The 20,894-nt window shown below is 44.6% G+C and overlaps 1 protein-coding gene across 1 annotated transcript; it reads left to right on the forward strand.

Annotated features, from left to right (window-relative positions):
* Nucleotides 1–14,784: 14,784 nt before the first annotated feature.
* YARS2 (tyrosyl-tRNA synthetase 2) lies at nucleotides 14,785–20,599 on the forward strand. The gene is made up of 5 exons (XM_064457732.1): nucleotides 14,785–15,614; nucleotides 16,672–16,839; nucleotides 18,804–18,959; nucleotides 19,290–19,460; nucleotides 19,921–20,599. The coding sequence occupies exons 1-5, from the start codon at nucleotides 14,812–14,814 to the stop codon at nucleotides 20,078–20,080; spliced, it is 1,458 nt and encodes a 485-aa protein (XP_064313802.1). The 5' UTR covers nucleotides 14,785–14,811; the 3' UTR covers nucleotides 20,081–20,599.
* The last annotated feature ends 295 nt before the right edge of the window (nucleotides 20,600–20,894 follow it).

The raw sequence follows: 20,894 nt of genomic DNA on the forward strand, positions 1-20,894 counted from the left end.
TGCTAAATTAATTCCTGGTGTAGCTCCACTGTTAAGGGAGGGGAAAAAAATGGAAAAAAAAAAAAAAAAACAAAACATTAAAAATGCACTCGGGCCTCTGCTTCTGCAGTGCCCGGTATTCCTGAAGACAGACTGAAGTTCTGCCTCGACCAGAGATGGCCACCCATCTCTGGACTCCCAGGACTGTAGCCCTGGAGTAGTACCCCTCTTATCCCCCACATGCACATCTGGAATGGCAAGAGCAACAGGACATATGGATGGCAAGACCAGGCTGGAGCCCGCCACCCACCCCCTCAGCAGGACTGTGGGGGACACCATGGTGGGGAGGGTTAGGGTGGCCACATCCCAACACCGCTGAGCACCCCGCCTGCTTGCAGGAGCCTCCAGCAAGTCCTGAGGGGTCTCAGCTGAAGCAGTGGCAACTGCCTGGGCTACAGTCATCCTCTGACTGTCCACAAGCAGCCTGGGGGCTCTCCAGGGGACCTGGATCTGTACTGCTGCTTCTCTGTGCATGTTATGGCTAGCCAGGTGAAAAGAAATCTTCACTCCTCCAGCAAAACCCTCCACACCTTCAGTCTTTTTCCACCTCAAAGTACTGCTGACTGGCAAGACAGCTTTTTTTCCCCCCAGCACTTGCACATAGTTGCCATGATCTTTTAAGTAAGCGCTAAAAGATACAAGGACCATGCTGCTGTGTACCAGGCAGCAAACAAAATTAATGAATAATCTGAAGGGAACATGCTGACATGGAAACCTCTTTGTAAAATGGAAAGAGTGAGTGGAATGCAAATGAGCAAAAAGCAAAAAGGCTTTCAACTGTTGAAGTGCAGTCTTATGAAAAAAATTGCTGCCTGCAAAATACGGTCACTTATTTGCTTCAAATAAAATAAATGAAGTAGAAATGTCACTACGATAAAATGTCTATATCATGTAGCATACGGGGAACAGGCACGATTCTTGGCTAATGACTGCATACCTTTCTAAGTACTTTGTCCCAGTAGCTGCTGCATCGTATCTTGAGCTGGTATATGACTGAAGGTTTTGTAATTGATTTATAGTCTAATAATTCTGATTGTATTTAATGGATTTACCACTTAACTTTGAATGGCTGCATTTAAATCCTTTTTATCCTTATCATTTATCAATGTATTCTTTGATTCTGCTTTGCTATCTGTCATTCAAATCAACACTGAGATTTGGCTTCAAGAAGAAAGCAGGGGCTCTCATTTATGCTGGGACACACACTTTACCTTACCTAGGGAGCCAGTCAAGGGAGTACAGTGAACGGAAAGGTCTCCCTTCAGTTTTCCATGGTTTTTACCCCAGGACAGTAGCCACACAAAGGAAATACAGTTGTGACAAAAGGCTGAATATATCCTGGTCAGACAAAGACTGCCTTTCTTAAATCTCTCAGGTAAAAATGTTTCTCTGAAGCATCTTTTTCCCAGATGTTTTGCCCCACCTGGCTTGCCTGTTCTGCACTCTTCCTATTCCCCAGTTCTGGCCTTGTTTGTTCCCAGGACTTGTCATCAGTTTAAGCTGAAACAATACTTTCTGGAGGGCACATGGCTCTGAACATCTTCATCTCTCGTAGTTGGGAAGAGGGCAAGAGCAGAGAGTTCTTTGGAGGCTGTGGTGACCGGAGATACAGAGTGGAGAGAACCAAAAGCAACTAGTCAGAGTAAGTGAGAGAGTGGAATTACAACATTGGTCAGTCCCCAGTAAATATCTCAACATATTTTGCAGATGACTAAGAGTTGCTCTGGATTACCGAGCTTTCTGTAGCACTTGAGGGACCATCGTAGGAGCTGCCTAAGCTGCCTGTGGTGGGTGCAGGAACCACCTTTCCAGGTTTTTTGGTTTGGTTTGGTTTTTTAGAAGTTGCCTTCTGAAGTTACCTGTGCTCTTCCTCTCTCCTTAAATATGTTTGACCAAACAAATGTCAGCAGGCCAAAATTCAGTTCTTTGGAAGACAGCAAAGAGCCAGCTGCATTGGTTTTAGCCAGCTGGGAAAGTCTCCAAGAGTGGGGTTAATCTCCCTGTGCTTTGCTCTTCCTTCCTCACATGAGCTTCAGTGTCTTTTAAAAGGGCTACAGGGTTGTATTTGTGATGCATATGTGTATTTATGTATATTTATCTTTATCCACACTTTTTAAAAAAAAACACCAACTTTTGTATATATGTGTACAGATATAACCAAAAGGTTATATAGTAGTCATGGTTATTGCTAATAAATGTTTAAAATGATCCACTGGTTGTGTGTAACCACAATATCAAAGCCACGCATGCAAGAAGCTCCTTTACCTACCTCTGTTAATAAAATTGCTATTTATAGAAAACATGTTTGTTTATGTGCTCGTGATAAAGATTGAATAATGAACTCCTTGGGGTTGTTTGAGGTTCGCACACACAAAAAAGTGCTTACACAGCTGCTCCTGGATTTCTTTCCTTCTATTTGGCAGTCAGTAGTTATCCTGGGCTCTGAAACAACTTGTCTTAACATTAAAGTTAAGCAACGTAAATGGCTAACAATACCCTATAGGAGGCCATAATGCTAAGATACACATCGCATTGAAGAACTGTCACTCTTCTTATTTGCAAGGGTAATTAAGCAAATGCAGACAGGGATATACAGGGACTGGTTTTCATGTCACCGGAGTCCCACAGAAGTAAGGAGGATTGTCCATTGCCATGATCTGTTTCAACAGGTTAAGGAAATCTTAACTCTGTTACCCAAATCATGACTAAGCAGCTTCAATTTCCATGGACATCTCCCAGCCTGCAGCTGCTGCATAGTGCTGGATTGGCAAAGGGAAGGTAAATAATGGGCCAAACTGCACAACTTTACAGCTATGGGGACATGTGGGACCACAGCCATATTTTCAGCTGATAATGAGGGTGAGCATGAGGATGACCTAATGCTTTTCATCAGCCATCACCTCCAGGAGTTTACTACTAGCACTGATTGGGGGCATTAATGGCTTGGATTGAACCACCATGGAAAAGCTGGTATATCTGGCTGCTCTTCAATCTCTGCTGGCTTGGTCTGGTCAACACCATAACTTCACAGCTAAAACAAGGTTTCTGGGCCGACAGATGTTTCACCCAGACACCCACTGCAGCTCACAGCCAGCAAAACACACTGCCTCTTAAAAACTCCATGGTTCCCAGCTACTGATTTTTACTAGTATCCCATAGCAGTGCTGGCGTGTCCTTGCAGTGTTAATAACTCCACCTGCAGTGAAGCTGACCTTGTGGTTAGCTTTGGGCAGGCGGGAAACGGCTGCAGCTTAAGGGCTAGGAATGAGATTTAGGAATGGGCTCATGCCAAGAGCTGTAGAAGAAGGCAGACACATTTCAGGCACTCTTCTGAGACACCCAGCATCCCCAGACATCCTGCATTTCACTGACAGACCTGCCTTTCCCATGCATGTCCCATAATGCCACATTCAGCCTGCCCAACTCTCTGGGGAGCCACACACGGGGCTGCCCCAGGAGTGGGGACAAGCATGGGGCTAAGGACAATCCCTCATCTAACAGCCTTCATCAAGGGCTCAGCCCCACGGGGGCAATCGAGGGGTGAGCCAGGATCAGGGGGTCCCATCAGGAACAAAAAGAGCTGGGACTGGAGACAGGGCTGGGCAGAGGCACCCCTGTAACATGGTCAGGATGGGCGCCTAGGGCTGAGCTGAAATGGGGTTGTAGACCTCGGTTTGGGTGGAGAGGCCCCGGGAGAGGCTGGGCAGAGCAGTGAGGGCTGGTAGTGCCCTCAGGGGCTGGAGGTGCTCCTAAAAGTAGGAGGCACACACAGAATTACCTGCTGTGAGGCCTTAACTCCTGAGTGCCATCTACCTACGTGGGTCTAAATTTTATTTCTGCAAATATACTGCTCGGTTGCTGCCTGCCCTGGACATAGCAAAGTCCTCTAGCTGCACAATGCTCTTTAACCAGTGAAACTTTACAACACAAGAAGATCTTCCCTGACAGATCTAGAAACGTCAAAAGCCATGACAACACAAAAAGTCCCAGTGCTTAACCCAGGAGAGAAAGGCTAGGCATTCCTCCACCCATCATACCAGGAGGCTCCCAGCCCTCACGTTAGATGAGCAGAGCACACCACACTGCATATCCCCATGGCTCATCCACAAGCCCAGTGCTACCAAAATTTCCACAAATCTGTTTGATCCCTCATTTGAGCAACATGAGCCTCATGTCCACCTCCTAGTTGAGAACTGTAGTTAATGGATTTTTAGGTAAAAGGGAGACAGCCAGTAACTCTGACACTTGCGCTTACAGGGAAAAACCCAGTGCAGGGGCTGATCTCCAGGAGAGAGCAGACCTGTCCATTCCATCTGGTGCTAGATACACCTTCCTCCCACATGCTACCTAAACTCCTCAAGGGTGGGGTTTAAGACATCCCCGGTTCATACCTTTTGCCATTTTTTTTTTCTGGTGGAGGCTTATGCACTACTGCAGGCCTGTTCATTACATAGGACTTCATTTTACTGGGAGGATAGACAAAAAATTTCACTAGTATCTGTTTTGCCATGCTTGAGCTTTCTGACATAAACACACAGATGTGCAACAAGAATTTAAAGCATTTCTTAAGCCTCAGCTGACAAGAGCAGTTAGACATTGCATCCACACCCAGAAAAAAACTCCTGCATTGTGTGAAACCCTCATTGACTTTTTGGACCGTTATTGCAAAAAACCTGACATGTCTCTCCAAATAAAAATGAAACTGCAAAGATGCACCTATATTAATTAGCCCAAATATATTCCTGCCATGCTGCAATTTAGACTATGGCTGTCCATCATTTCCCATTGTTTCTTCATATTCTGTGTCTCTTTGTAGCAACTACTGCTTTACTTTGTATTTAAACTATAAATGCATTTGGGCACAGACCACATTTATTTTCCCTGTTTGTAACTGGACCTTGTAACAAAACATTTCTTATTACAGAAAGAACAAGTGGTTTTCCTCTTAGTGGATCCTGCTTTGGAAACAAAGACGTTTTTCTTACAAACCTAGCAGAAACATTAATTTTAAGGTTTCTCCTCCTCCTGAATTCCATTCAGCCCTTGTTCTGATGTCTCTGTGATGTCTGACAAGCCAGATTAGATACAACAGCACCTTGATACACAGCAAATCTTTAAACTTGATTAGATTAGAGCATTCTGAAATGTCTTTGGGAGCAGATATCATCTCATCATCATCAACCATTCACTAACCACCTACTTTTCCACATTGTTTATAGGTATTTAAAACAGCACTGAGCTTAATGTGAATCCATAAGAGATTACAGCTAGTAATTCCCCTCCACTGCAAAAAATGACCATTTTTTCTTTATCTTTCATCAGTATTTGCAGGTCGCCTTATCGTGTGTGTGGAGAAGTCTGTGACATGTTGGGGGAACTCCCACAGGCCTAAAAGATTTCATGTAGAATCCCACTCTATAATTTCCCCTTGCCATGTAGCAATACACAGGGTATGAACAGCCTGAACAGAGTCCATTGACTAGCAATTCCTGGGAAGAAAAAGCAAGCATCTCCCTTCCAGTAGTGGAGCAGGAATGTAAATCAACAACTTTCAGATGACAAACCCATCAAATTAATAATCCGTGAACACCAAAGACAGCTATATATATATACCTGATGCATTATAAGGAGAATAACCACCAACTCGGAATGAAAGCTGATACTGTTGTCTACGTCAGGGAACATCATACTTCATCACTTGCTTAAGTGGTCACCAGGTTCCTGCTCTTTAGTTTAAATATATATTGAATACCTTAAATCAGAAAAGGAAGTGTGTAGTACCACAAAGGTTCAGTACCCTTGTCAAGACATGCTCAAGAAAAACCACCTACATAGTAAGAGAAGACACAGCATCATCATGTTACATGCAAATGCTAAGTGCTGTGAAACGTTCCAGGTGTCTCATGGAAATACGGACAATGCTATTAATAGTTAAATTTTACTCAGTTTGAAAACTCTAGTTTGCTTAGAGTTTGAAAACCACATTTTGAGATGTAAAAGCAAGGAAGGGAAAAGGAGGTAGGAGGGAGTAAGGAATACTTTATCATCTATACTATATCTTAGAGAAGACATTCTCACCCCAGCTCACTGAATATTTTAATGTGTTAATTAGGTCAATTAAAACATATCTACTGAGTTCATTGAAAGCTGACTCCCAGCTCCACAAATGCAGAACAGATAGACAGAAGCCTGGAGGAACACAGAATTAGATATCCTGCTCTGAATAGAGCCTGGAAAGCACTTCACTGCCACTGCCCAAGCCCCATTCCAAGCCCCACTGAAACACCTTGGTACAGTCCAGGAAGATTTTAGAGATTACAGAAAGATTTGCTGGGTTGTTCCTGGCAAGATAAGCAGAAACATTTCAGTAAAGCTTTCAGTGGCTGCCTCTGAATGCTTAGACCCTTTCCTCTTCTCTGCCTTTTTCATATCCTACCCATGCTAATGGGCACCAAAACTTTGAGAAGAAAAAAAAGTGTCTGCTACAGGAAGCAGTACACTAAAAAATGCTCATTCACAGAGGAGAATTTACAGTACAGAACACTGTGCATTTCCAAGAATGGCTTTTATTTTTCTGGAAGAAAATCTATCATGTAGTCTCTCGCCTTAGCACTGTACTTTCAGGCTAGCAGTCATATTCTGCTTCTCTCTTTCCTTTTTAACTCTCCCTTCCCAAGCACATTTGCTATTCTGTACAGTCACAGTCATCAGGGTGAAGCGGAAAATTATCTTCCTCATTTGACACTATAGGACAATTTAGGTGGCTGGAAATACTATTTTATCAATTACAATTGACACTGAGTCGAGTTAGCCTTCTGCTCATTCAGCCAATTACATGTGATCGCTGAGAAATGGCTCCCTTCAGAGTTTATATCTAACACCTCACCCACAAGCTGGAGAATGTAGTAGGAGAGAGCTGTAAGAGAAAAGCAGTAGCCACCCAGCTCCTCAAACACCATATTCCAAAGTTCACTTTCATTTCTTCAAACACCAGCCAGCCTTTTAAATCTTATTTTATGTAATCTGCCAGGAGCACAGCCTGGGGTTTGTGTGGCTGCAGGCTGTGCAGTATGCAAACAAGAAAGTTGGTATGTGCATGGATACAATCTCCAGAAACAGAAGAGGCTTATGGCACATTTTCCAGGAAGAAATCTGCCCTTATCAGCTTTGAAGACAAAGTTTGTTTATCAACTGTCTAAGCAGGCAGCTTGATGTTAACAGATAGGATTAGAGATACACCACAGCCCAGGTGTCTTTCAAAAGTATGTGCCCCTGCCAAATACAGGTCCCCATCTGTGTTAACTCTTGAATCCCGTGGTCAGTATCATGCAGAGGGCAGATCAGCCAATTGTTTCCTTCAAGCCTTAGGAATTGTGCATCTCAAATTCTGAGAGGACAAGGGCACACATGTGCCAATGCCCCTGGCCCACCAAGGTGTTTGAATCAACACAGGGCGTCTATGAGCTTGCAGAAGCAGCTATGTGTTATCTGAAATACACGGCAGTCTCAGCACACGTGCCCACAGCAGCTCCAGCACTCTGAACACCCAGCTCACAGGCAGAATTTCCTCTCAAACCCTTCCAACAGAAGCTCACATCTCAAAAGTTATTTATTTTTTTCAAGGCTTCCTACTGTGTTCCTCTCCTTTACATTGCTATTTATTTACTAAACCACAAGCATGTGTGTGTTTGAAAGAGGTATTTGCCAACCCATTGGCTCACAATGTACCTTGTGATTGAAAATAAGATTTCCCATAAAGCGCTCAGAGGAAAACTGGTACCATGTCAAGAGAAGACAGCAGCAGGCTGCTATCACTCTTGTGCAAAATAATGAAATGAGCATCCATAATAACTTCCCCATGTCCAAATAAATACCATGGTGAATATAGTGACATGAAGCATCTGCCAAATCCACAGTCCATTTCTTATGCTACAAGTTTTTTAGTCTATCTTATTTGGACGAGAAAAACAAACAAACAAAAAAAAACCAACAGAAAAACCCACCGTCTGAAAAGCTGTATCTTTTCTACTTCTTCTGAAAGAAGTAACACCAAAATAGAAAATGTCTTAAAACACTTTTTCCATTACAGTGGGTGGAAAATTGATCCTTGAAAGTGCATGTAGAAAACAGGGATACTACTACTTTCCCTATACGCACAAACAACGCAAATATTTTTAATTACAAGAAAGGATGAAAAAGGCTGGAAGTTAACTATTTCCACCTGACACCACTTTTGATTCACTGTTGAATGCACTGATAGTGCACTGATAGTGCAGGATAACAAGCATCAGACATGCTGAAAAGTGAATCAAAACCCTGGATGACAGAAGCAGACTTTAAGAGAGTGAAGCAGTCAACTTTCTGGGAAATCCACACATATGAGGTGTCCAGGTCCCCTTGGACCTCAGGAAGGTCAGGAGTTAAAGGCAAGAGAGGACTCACCTATAGGACGCCAGTGCATCCCCTTTGCTTAGACATTTTGCTTTTAACAGCAGCTGAGTTCCTAGCAGAACATCTCTCACTGACTACTGAGCCACTTAAATACAGAAATCAATTACTAGCAACAGAAAAGTTATAAAATATTGAGCCATAAAATCAGCTTAGTCTTCCTTAGCTTTTGCATGAAGTCAGCTATGCAGACCTGGAGCACGTGTTACACCCTGGCAAACAGAGTCAAACTCCGCAGTAACACTGCAAATGTATTTACTTACCTAACACCGCAAAGCCTACCTCGTGTGAATGCTACGAATGCCAGCAAAATTTAGCATATCAAGCTCTTGTATTGCCACCTCGTGGCTAATGCACGTATAACTTCACGTCCACATCTACTTGAGAATAAGGAAAGGCAAAGGAAGCAAAGAACAAGGAGGACAACGTGGGTGGTGGGGTGCCTACCACTGCCAGAGACATCCATTACTGACCAGAGAACTGTGTGGGTGCCCACCAGTCTCCACATGGGCCTTTCATACTAGCCTTTTATATTTACTTTAATATCACATAGCAGTTCCATGAACTCTCCAAGCAATTTCCTTCAAATCACCATGATGCTTATATACCTGCACTGGCAAGCAGAGGGACTTTCAGCTTTCACCTGTTTTTATGGTCTGAAAGCAGAATGGTTTCTTCCTTCCCTTCAGTGTCAGCACCACCCAGAATCCAAAAATAAGACAGTCAGGATAAAGGACTCATCCTTGAACAACTCGATTGGAAAAAATGACATTATTATTCTCATTATTAGCTCTTGTTAGTTCTTGTTCTAATCTTGTCACGAAAATATTCAGTCTTTTGTGGCCATCCTGTTTATCACAAGGAAGGCTAAGCCTTTGCTATCAGTTCTGTACTTTTTGTGCAAACGCTTGCAAAATGCCTGCAAAAACCATTTGCCTACAAGTCTAGAATAAATTGATTTATGATTTATAGGAAGACGATCACACACAAAGCTTGATGATTTATAACAAAAAGGCTAATCACCTTAATCATCTCTAACTGTATCTACATTTCGCCTGCGTAGGCTTAGCCTGCTTTCTAAGAGGATTAAGTCCTGACCACTTCCAACTTTCCCTGGTTACATTACTGGTATCCCATAATACAGACAAGAGGCATCACCCTGGGCTTTGTCTTACTCTTTTAAGTGAATGGTTCTTAGGACAAATAACCTGCCAGTTACAGTCTGATGAAATAGTCATGCAAATTTCTCAGTAATGCCACAAGCAAATATTTTGTTAGCAAATGGTGCCAACCTGTAAGCTCTGGGGGGGGGGGAAGGCACTATCTGCATATACACATTGTGTGATTATTTAAATTTGAGCATATTTAACAAACTATGACACTTTTAAAAAATTATACATTATACTCATACACATAAAAATATACATAATTCAGTGATTAAAAACGCCACAATCTCTGATAGCTAAGCTCTACTGTTATGCAGTGAGTTAGATGCAGTCCAACAACATTGGCTGGAGGAAAATCAGTCCTTTCAGAATGCAGTCTAGCATTCTTTCCAAACTTCTACACAAGTCCTTGTTCCATCTTTGCCAGGAGCGACGGGCATGCACTTAAAACATGAGACTGGAATGCAATTACAATGGGGATTACATTTCTGATGGTTTCATTGGTTTCTGCATGACCCAGGGGAAGTTGTTGCAGTTTATCTTACTTGAAAATTAAGCTTGTGTGTGACTGTTTGTAGAGAATGGAGAAATTTTGGACTTAGGATATGTCATGCTATTTTACATATAACATTTAGCGCCGCAAAGGTCCTCTGTAGCATGGCTTAGTCATACCTACATTGTATAACGAGTGGCATGACCCTGGAAATAACAGCCGCTTTTCTCTCTCTCTGCCTCCCCCTCCCCACCGCACCATCCCTCCCTGTGCTACCCTGTATCAAAATCCTTCTGCTGCTGCTGCCTTCTCAGTTTCCACACTAAGCACAGAGCCTACACATGTTTTCATACCAGATAACAGAGAGGAAGGATGGAATGAAGAACAGAGGTTTGTCCAAGACTTGCAAGCACCTTGGCATGAGGGAAGCAAATACATGCCCGGTCATAGCAACATCCACTCCAACATGAGTACCGAGTACTGTCATGGCACGGGCCTTGCCGTTTGGTTTGTGGTGCTGTGCTTTTACCACCTCCAAAGTGAACACAGACAGAAGACACAGGTTGAAAACTGCAAACGATTTATTTTTTTTAAAGTGACATAACTTTCAATTTAATCTCATGCAGAACACTTGGATGATCTCATTCTAAAGAGGCTGTGTAAAAAGAATAATTGACGAAAGCTAACAAACCACAAATAATAGCATTATTACAATGATATTTTTAAATTTAAGACGATTTTCATAGTTGTTTCTGGGTTTGGGCTCATCCTAGAAAATCCCAGTACTGAAACAGCAGTGGAGGGAGTCTAAAGGCAAGGACAAAAGCAGCTATCAGCACCATATTCTGCAATCCCCTGGTCATTTAGAGCAAAATTATTTAGCCTGGAAAAATACGAAAGCACCTTCCACATTAATTGGTCTAGTTCTTCAAGGACGGAGATCAAATTTAATCTAAAACATGATCAACATGGCACAAAAAGCAATTAAAAACAGGTATGCACCTATCAGGGGACGCTTAGAGAGGTCCATGAATAAGAAAAAAAAATAAACAATGTATTACACCAGAGAAAAAGGGGACAAGGAAGGGTAAAGGGCACACAAGAACCAAAAAGCCCTGGGTGGAGAGAGACAAGTTACAGGGAACGAGCTACTTTTCTGCTGAAAAAGATCACAGGATTAAAAAAAAAAAAAAAGAGACATATTGAAAATTAAGAACCCCAAATTAAATCAAATAAATGTGAGGGAAACTGCAATAAAGGAGAAAAGTCCTCATTCAAATGCTCTGACTAATCCAAGAGCAGAAAAGCTGCAGAGGGAACAAGGACTGTAGAAAATAACCACTGCCTTCATGGCTACAGACACTGCACAGTTAGGCATGACTACCCCTTAGAGGTACCTCAAAAGTGAATGCTTTTCCAACCCTTAAGTCACAGACAGAAGGAAATCCCTGTAGAGCACAGCAGAAGCAATAATAAGAAAAGAGGCAGCAGAGGGATTGGTATAAGTTGTGCTTCTGGAAGGAAGCGGGCACCACCAGAGTGGCTACCATCTCACGGTGATTATTCCAACGCCACTGAATACACTGCAGGGCCTGGGGTGCTGGATCCTAAAGCTGGTGGAGCTTTATGCTCGTTTACCAGCAGCAGCAGCCACAGACTGCCCCCCTGAAATGAAAGCAGAAGCGAAGGAGCATGAATAAGGAACAATTGGCAAAAATTATCTCTGTAACTGAATTAACTAATTCATTGCAAAGGGAGGGATGCTAAGAAGACACAGCATCTCGGAGATTTCAGAGAAGTAATTTGATGCAATCGTATCTTTTCCACTTCCATGTTAGTGTGAGCTGTCCCTGTTCCAACAGACCATTCCTTACCACTCACATAATTAAAATGCTTATGTCTTGGTCTCACATTTAGTACATGTCATAACCTCACTCAGTTTAGTTTCTTCCACTCCTCCTCTGAGATGGTCATGTTTCAGACCCTGTTGCAATTGTAGCTAAAAATTAATGTGACTTGTCCCTTTCATATTTGCTTTTATTTTATTTGGACATCATTACCTGAAGGATCTTCAGTTAATCATCTGGATTGCTGAGAAGAAAACAACACAGTGAGTGACAAACGTATAACATACACCATTAAACAGTATGAAGGACTTTAAAAAATAATTTTCTGATTTCATATTTCTATTTTTATATTATCTGACAGGCACTTTTTTAATAACCTGAAATCGTCTAGGATGTACATTATAGTGTGCTAAAAAGCCTCCAAAAAAATCATGCTCATTAAAAATAATTTGTTAGTGAGATGTGTTTTGATAAAGGAAAAAACTCTACTTCACTAACTAGCTCATATCAATAAAACTATGGTCTCAATTCTACAGAGATCTGTGTGCACATATCCACTGAGATAATTCTTTGCTAGAATGAGAACCAGTAACAGTCCCAATGCATTCTATGTTTTAAACACAGCTGTGTTAATGTAGTATCAAAGTTGTGACACAATTTATGGCTGGTGATACATAAACAAATTCAAACTTAGATTTCCTGCAGCAACTTTGTTTGACTGCTTGAATCATAGAATCATTAAGGTTGGAGAAGACCTCTAAGATTATCAAGTCCAACTGTCAACCCAACACTACCAAGTCTCCTAAACCATGTCCCAAAGCGCCACGTCTACACGCTTCTTGAACACCTCCAGGGATGGTGACTCCACCACCTCCCTGGGCAGCCTGTTCCGGTGCATGACCACTCTTTCAGTAAAGAAATTTTTCCTAATATTCAATCTAAACCTCCCCTGATGCAACTTGAGGCCATTTCCCCTTGTCCTGTCGCTAGTGACCTGGGAGAAGAGACTAACACCCACCTGGCTACAACCTCCTTTCAGGTAGTTGCAGAGAGCAATAAGGTTTCCCCTCAGCCTCCTCTTCACCAGACTAAACCACCCCAGTTCCCTCAGCTGCTCCTCATAAGACTTGTTCTGGCCAGTTTCGTTGCCCTTCTCTGGACACGCTCCAGCACCTCAATGTCTTTCTTATACTGAGGGACCCAAAACTGAACACAGTACTCAAGGTGCGGCCACACCAGTGCCAAGTACAGGGGCACGATCACCTCCCTGCTCCTGCTGGCCACACTATTCCTGACACAAGCCAGGATGCTGTTGGCCTTCTTGGCCACCTGGGCACACTGCTGGCTCATGTTCAGCCAGCTGTCAAGCAACACCCCCAGGTCCTTTTATGCTGGGCGGCTCTCCAGCCACTCTTCCCCAAGCCTGTAGCATTGCATGGGATTGTTGTGACCCAAGGTCAGGACCCAGCATTTGGCCTTGTTAAACCTCGTACAGCTGACCTCAGCCCATCAATCCAGCCTGTCCAGACCCCTCTGCAGAGCCTTCCTACCCTCAAGCAGATCAACACTCCCGCCCAGCTTGGTGTCATCTGCAAACTTACTGAGGGTGCACTCAGTCCCCTCATCCAGATCATTAATAAAGATATTAAACAAGACTGGCCCCAAAACTGAGCCCTGGGGAATACCACTTGTGACCAGCCACCAACTGGATTTAGCTCCGTTCACCACAACTTTCTGGGCTCAGCCATCCAGCCTGTTTTTTACCTAGAGAAATGCACACCTGCCTAAGCCATAAGCCACCAGCTTCTCTAGGAGGATGCTGTGGGAGACACTGTCAAAGGCTTTGCTCAAGTCCAGCTAGACAACATCCACAGCCCTTCCCTCATCCCTAGGCGGGTCACCAGGTCAGAGAAGGAGATCAGGTTGGTCAGGCAGGACTTGCCTTTCATGAAGCCATGCTGGCTGGGCCTGACCCCCTGGCTGTCCTGCACTTGCCTGGTGAGCGCCCCCAAGATGAACCACTCCATAACCTTCCCCAGTACCGAGGTCAGGCTGACAGGCCTGTAGCTCCCTGGATCCTCCTTCCGGCCCTTCTTGTAGATGGGTGTCACATTGGCAAGCCTCCAGTCACCTGGGACCTCCCCTGTTGACCAGGACTGCTGATAAATGACGGAGAGTGGCTTGGCGAGCTCCTCCGCCAGCTCCCTCAGTGCTGTCGGGTGGATCCCATCCAGCCCCATGGACTTGTGTGTGTCCAGGTGGCTCAGCAGGTCGTAAACCGCTTCCTCCTGGATTATGGGGGGTTCGTTCTGCTCCCTGTCCCTGCCTTCCAGCTCAGGGGGCTGAATACCCTGGGGACAACTGGTCTGACTATCAAAGACTGAGGCAAAGAAGGCATTTAGTACCCCAGACCTTTCATCATCTTCGGTGGCGATGTTCCCCTCCGCATCCAATAGAGGACGGAGATTCGTATTGGTTGTCTTTTTGTTGCTAATGTCTTTGTAAAAGCAGTTTTTGTTATCTCTTATAACAGTGGCCAGATTGAGTTCTAGCTGGGCGTTTGCTTTTCTAATTCAAAAATTCTCTAATCTAAATCAAAACTTTATTTTTGGGATAATTAATTTTGTGTATTAGGTGTTTAATAACAGGATTGTTACAGCTTGGATTTTTATGCAGCACCCTCGCCGCGGCCCTCACCGAAACCCCACGGTTAAGCGGGGGGGGACGGCCCCTGAACCGAGCCCGGCCTGCCGGCACCCCTCGGAGCGGAGAGGCGGCGCCGCCAGCCCCGCCCCGCTCCCAGCGTCCCCGGGACAAGATGGCGGCGCCCACGCTGCGCCGGCGCTGCGGCCGGGCGGCGGGGCTGTGGGGCGGCCCGTGGCGGGACCCGCTCCCGCTGCCGCTCCGGCGTCGAGCCCACCAGCAGCCGCGGCAGGCCCGGGGCGCCGGGGGGCTGCTGGCGGCGCAGTGCGAGCGCGGCCTCTTCCAGGAGGTGTTCCCGGCGCAGTGCGCGGAGGAGCAGCTGCTGGGGCTGCTGGAGCCGGGCCGCCCGCCCCTCACCGTCTACTGCGGCTTCGACCCGACGGCCGACTCGCTGCACGTCGGGCACCTGCTGCCCGTCATGGGGCTCCTCCACTTCCAGCGCGCCGGCCACGACGTTATCGCCGTGGTGGGCGGCGCCACGGCGCGGCTGGGGGACCCCAGCGGCCGGGAGCGGGCGCGGGAGGCGCTGCCGGCGGAGCGGGTGCGGGCGCACGCCCGGGGGCTGCGCGCCGGCCTGGGGCGGCTGTTCGAGAACCACCGGGAGCTGTTCTGGACGGCGGGCGGCGGGCGGCTGGGGCGGGCCGCCCTGCTGGACAACGCCTGCTGGCTGGGCCGGCAGCCGCTCCTCGACTTCCTCGGCGGGGCCGGCGGGCGGCTGCGGATGGGCACGCTGCTGAGCCGGCAGAGCTGCCAGGCGCGGCTGCGCAGCCCCGAGGGCATGAGCCTCGCCGAGTTCCTCTACCCGGCGCTGCAGGCGTACGACTTCCTCCACCTGCACCGGCAGCACGGCTGCCGCATCCAGCTGGGGGGCGCCGACCAGATGGGCAACATCATGTCCGGCTACGAGCTCGTCACCAAGTAGGCCGGGCCCGGGGGGCGGCGGGCGGGCAGCGCGGGGCCCCTCCCGAGGCGCCGAGGCGGGGGCTCCGGGCCGGGCAGGGGGTGTCCCGGCTCCGTGCGGCGCGGCGCCGGCAGCGCCCGGGGCTGCGCGGGCGGGGGTCGCCCCTCGGGGAGCTGGCGTGAGGCAACACCGGGGATGCCGAGAAGAATTAGATGTCCTGGCCGTGAGCCTGGCACATAGTGTACGCTTCAGCCGCGGTTGTAAGCCTTTTCCGTGCAACATTAACGAGGTTTTAAGAAAAGGGATGGGTTCTTGTTTTAGTGAACGTGTTTGCCCAAGAACCAAAATCAGATACCCTGAATCGTGGGAGAGAATCGAGACAAGTCTTCTGCTGGCAAACGCGTCCCAGCATAATCACACCGAAGTAGAGGCAGTTGTGTTATATTGGCAAAGAAGGTTGCATTTCTCCTCTCGGAAATAAAATGAAACCTAATTATGAGCTTTTGTTTTTCCACCGCATCTGGTGTGAGTCTTACAAAATTCGCAGAAGCGTACAAACAAATCGGTGAGTGCGTGGCAATGCTGCTACTTCAGTACCTGCTTGACTATTACAAGACATTAGAGAATCGGCACTGAAGAAAAGCCTTACAAGTGTCCCAGCTGCACAAGCGGCCCTAATTAGTGCTCAGTGCTGGAGACAAACTGTACAGGACACTTGAACTTGCTATTTTCATATATCTGTATATGTGAAAAATCTAAGTATTCACATTGCTCATGAAACTACTTACTTAAAGAAGCGTACATACTATGTTACACGCAAAAACACTTAAAAATTTTAAGTTCAAGGTTGGTTTTTTTTCCTACAGCACTCTTCACAAAAGTGTGTTCTGGCATCTTTTGCCCCTCACACATACCCACCACCCCCCCCCACCCCCCCCCCCCCGGTTATTTAACTGCTGTATATCAAGGATAGAATCTTACAGAATGCCAAAGTTTTACTCAACTTTACCAAGATGTGATTTTTTTGTTTTGTTTTTATTTTTTTTAACATGTAGTGACTCTTCTCCTTCTCAGGATGACAGGAACAGATGTGTTTGGAATTACTGTACCTCTTATTACCAGTACTACTGGAGACAAACTGGGAAAGACTGCTGGCAATGCAGTTTGGCTAAACAGAGATAAGACTTCTCCGTTTGAGCTGTATCAGTTTTTTGTCAGACAACAAGATAACGTAGTTGAAAAGTAAGTGGTTTTTCCTCATCTTGCGTTTTGTTCTTGTTTGTAAAACCCGATCCTAACTGTTCTCTGTACCTGTTTTGTGTGGATGTGTGCAACACGAGCTCCTTGTAAAAGTCTATGGTAAATATAACTGTATGTTCATTAAATAAGTGGGCATGACTGTTTCCTAAGTATAGAGGATAGTGGAACCTGTCTCCGTATGCTGGCATATGCATCATAAAATTAGAATGTGGATGAACAAGCAAGTAAAGCACAACACATTTTGTTCTGCCAGTGGGGTGACTTTATCTTATGAGGCTTGTTAGTTTTAGTACCATAGCGTCACAGTATCGGGCGAAATCTCTCCTGCTGATTAAAAAGCAGCTGCAGTTTAATAGATATCGCTTACTACAACTTTTTTTGTAGCGTGAGGTATACAGAAACACCACATTCTAATCACAAGCAGCTATTTAACTGATTATAAAAAAAAAACTGTGAAGTTCGGCTTCTAGATCTGCATGGCATTAAAAACTGTAGATCCCTCAGTGAACTGAAACAGTGCCTAGTTAGGAAAAAGCCAAGAAGTTCCTACTTATAATTGCATTAACTGTCTGGATTAGCAGATTTGAAATTTTTTTTTAATCGTGTGCCCCTATTGGTAAAAAAAAAATTTTGAGCATGCACTCCCAAGGCATGTATATTTATTTATAGATTATATAAATGTACTACTGAAGTTCTAAAATTTTCTTCCTGCGCCCCAATGGATCATCTTGCGTACCTCCTGGGGTGCTGTCACCCCACTTTGGAAGCTGCTGGTCTAGATGAAAGCATGCCTAGGAGACAGTTACGCTGCCCAACGACTGCTTAGAGCTGTAGTGTGTACAAAGACAAAATTCTGAATCACCATTACTTAAGGTAGAGCAATTCCAGTGAGCAAAACCTGGTCTTGGATTCCTTGTGCTATCTCTGAATCCATGTTAACCACACGTAACTCATACTCTTACTCACCAGTGTAAAAATACTAAAATCCTATAATGAGAACATGAAAGGGTAGCAGAAATGCAAGAAATGTCATTTGACGGGTCGCCTTCATTGATGGCTAGCCTCCATACTGCTGTGCCACTTACATGGCTGAAAATACGTCGCCAATGGCTTTATGCAGGGCATTACATTAATTTTAACAAGTTGCTACAGGTTCTTGTTTAAATCTGCTTGCCTTTAAAAGCCAATATTAGCATCAAATCTGAATGTCTTTAAACTTCAGACATGTACTTCCCTTTGATATTGTGAGCTGTCTCATAATGTGGTTAACTCAAAGGTTTTTGCCCTGATATTTCAAATTTAGGCTCCGTATCCACAACACTTTTCAGACTGATAAGAAGGGTACATGGGTACTTAACCTGAAAATGTCTCATGCCTTCAGACTTTGTAACCTTTGTTAATACACTACATCTCACACTACTGCAGGTCTGTTAAAATGGACCATGCTTAGATACGCATCTTTAAACTCTTGATTATCCTAAATAATCTTCCTGCTGAGATACTCACTTGTCTGTACATAGCATACTCTGTCCTGTGATCACCACAGGATGGCAGTGGTATTTTGCATTAGCATATTGTGCAACTACCAAGAATATAATATAAAGCCTTGTTAGTTGACACACAGTTGCAAGAAATCCTGTAAAGTAAATGGTTCAAGAGAAAACCAAGTTGTTGATTGCAATACAAGCTTTATAAAAGCATTTGACACTCTCTTATGTCTGAAGACAGTACCCTAAGTGCAATATTAAATAAAATGTGAGTTATCCTCGTAAGCTGAAGCATGTGGGCAAAAAGAGAAAGCTGTTTGAAAGGACAGAATAGCTGTAATATGGATTTCTTAAGCTGATTAAGAATCATTGGAATGTAGTGAATGAAGTTTGAATGACAAAGGCAGGACATCTGTAATGATGGCAATAGAGACAAAATAATTTTTTCCTTGCTCATAGGTACCTGAAACTCTTCACCTTCCTTCCTCTTGAGGAGATCGACCACATCATGGAAATGCATGCCAAAGAACCTGAAAAATGGGGCCCTCAGAAGCGACTTGCTGCAGAAGTAACCAAGCTTGTTCATGGAAGAGAGGGTCTAGAATCTGCTAAAAGGTGAAGTATGATTTCTCAAGGAGTTTTCTTTCAGATTTATTCAGTGGTAATTATCCATAGCTTTTCAGGGACTATTTTTGAGCTGTTAGTTGTTACTCAGCTGTTAACAGAGAAAAATGTAATAATTCTGTAGACTTAAAATGCATTAACAATATAAAAAAAGTTGTAGTGTAGTGGGTTACAATAAAAAAAAAAAAGGGGTGTACTTGAGTACTTCTGTTGCTGAGTGGACCTTCAGAAGAAGCTGGGGAGGGGAATCTGATCAGTTGAGTAGCGCTTTGTGTGAGGATGAGACTAGGACTGGATTTTGAATGATCTTTGTTCTCACAGGTGTACTAAGGCCCTTTATTACAGCAGTGTGGAGGCATTGGAAGCTATGTCTGACCAAGAGTTACAGGAACTTTTCAGACAAGCTCCTTCAGCTGAATTGATGCTTGAACCTGGAATGAACGTTCTGGACTTGTGTCGCAAAGCAAATGCCATTCCAGATGGACCTAGTGGGTATGTTATCACCTGTGCTCTTCGGTAATACCTCACATAAACAGGTCATAGCAGTATGCTGCCAGAAGTTAAAAGTTAGGACAGCCAAATCAAGCAGAAACAGGCTAGCCCTCTACATACCAGCATTAGAGGGGAGCAGGCGGCTTCATTCCATTTTGAAGTGTAGGATAACAGAGTCTTATGTACCTTAGCTGTAAAATCTACACCTGATGAAGGGACAGTCTAAGGCAACAGCCTAAGGTTCCTTGTACCTCTCAGAAAGACTGGGAGTGGTAGAGGCTGAGGTTAATTTCACTCACTCTTCACCTGGACTGAAAGTAAAGTGTAAAAGAATTAAAATATATTCCATTAAGGATCCAACCAAAAAGTCCTTAACTACTGAAAGTTCAGTTAACAGCAATAAATAGCTGCTTCTTGCAATTACCGGTTGTTGGTTTTGAATTTTTTTTTTCGCCCCCAGGTACCAGAAAATTACACATGGTGGAGTTTCAATAAATGGGATTAGAGTAACCAATCCTGAGGCTGTTCTTATTGTCGGACAGCATATTCTCAAGAATGGAGTATCATTGCTTAGGATCGGAAAGAAAAATTATTACATTATAAAATGGCTGCAGTTGTGACAACAGGACATCTCTCTGAAATGACATAGCATTTCGACTCTGTTGCTCAAAGATGTACTTGAAGATGTTTCTATACTGTGCATTACCACACAGCTCACAGACTGCCCAATACCATAGTTTCATTCTCATACACCAACGGAGTTCAAATAAAGGCAGCTAAGTTACACCACTGAAGAAGTTTTTTAGGTACTCTGCCTTATTCAAAGCATCATTTGTAAGAGGACATGCACAAGAAGATGAATTTCAAAGTCCAAAGGTGGAGATGCTTTTCCCCTCCTTTAACAACCTTCTGTGTTGTAGGAGAACAGTGGCTAGGTACTCTACAGTATAATCTGCAGCAAGATGAGCAAAGGCATATGTGAAATCAGTGCTTCTTGCAGAGGATGCACGCTGCTGTTCAGCCTGCACAAGTGGGTAAGGAGGACCAACCTATGATCAACATGTTTTTTTCTGAACAGGTTTGCTTTGAAGGAAGCTGCAGAAGATTCACAATAAATGAGTACAGTGATTAAGCCCTAATATGTAAGCTGCTTATTCACAGAATCATAGAATGTCCTGAGTTGGAAGGTATCTGCAAGGATCAGGGAGTCCAACTCCTGTCCCTGCACAGGACAACCCCAGAATTCACACTGTGTGTCTAAGGGTGTTCTCCAAGTGCTTCTTGAATATTGTCAGGCTTGGTGCTGTGAGTGCTTCCCTGGGGAGCCTGTTCCAGTGCTCCACCACCCTCTGGGTGAAGAACCTTTTCCTAATATCCAACCTAAACATCCCCTGGCATGGTTCAGCCATTCCCTCGGGTCTTATCATTGGTCAC

Source organism: Phalacrocorax carbo, chromosome 1 (genome assembly GCF_963921805.1).
Source record: "Phalacrocorax carbo chromosome 1, bPhaCar2.1, whole genome shotgun sequence".
NCBI classification, from domain to species: domain Eukaryota; kingdom Metazoa; phylum Chordata; class Aves; order Suliformes; family Phalacrocoracidae; genus Phalacrocorax; species Phalacrocorax carbo.

Coding starts and splice junctions, on each gene's coding strand:
- YARS2 (XM_064457732.1), top strand. CDS start 14,812: ATGGCGGCGCCCACGCTGCGCCGGCGCTGCGGCCGGGCGGCGGGGCTG. Junction 15,615..16,671: donor GGCTACGAGCTCGTCACCAA/GTAGGCCGGGCC, acceptor TCTCCTTCTCAG/GATGACAGGAACAGATGTGT. Junction 18,960..19,289: donor GGTCTAGAATCTGCTAAAAG/GTGAAGTATGAT, acceptor TTGTTCTCACAG/GTGTACTAAGGCCCTTTATT.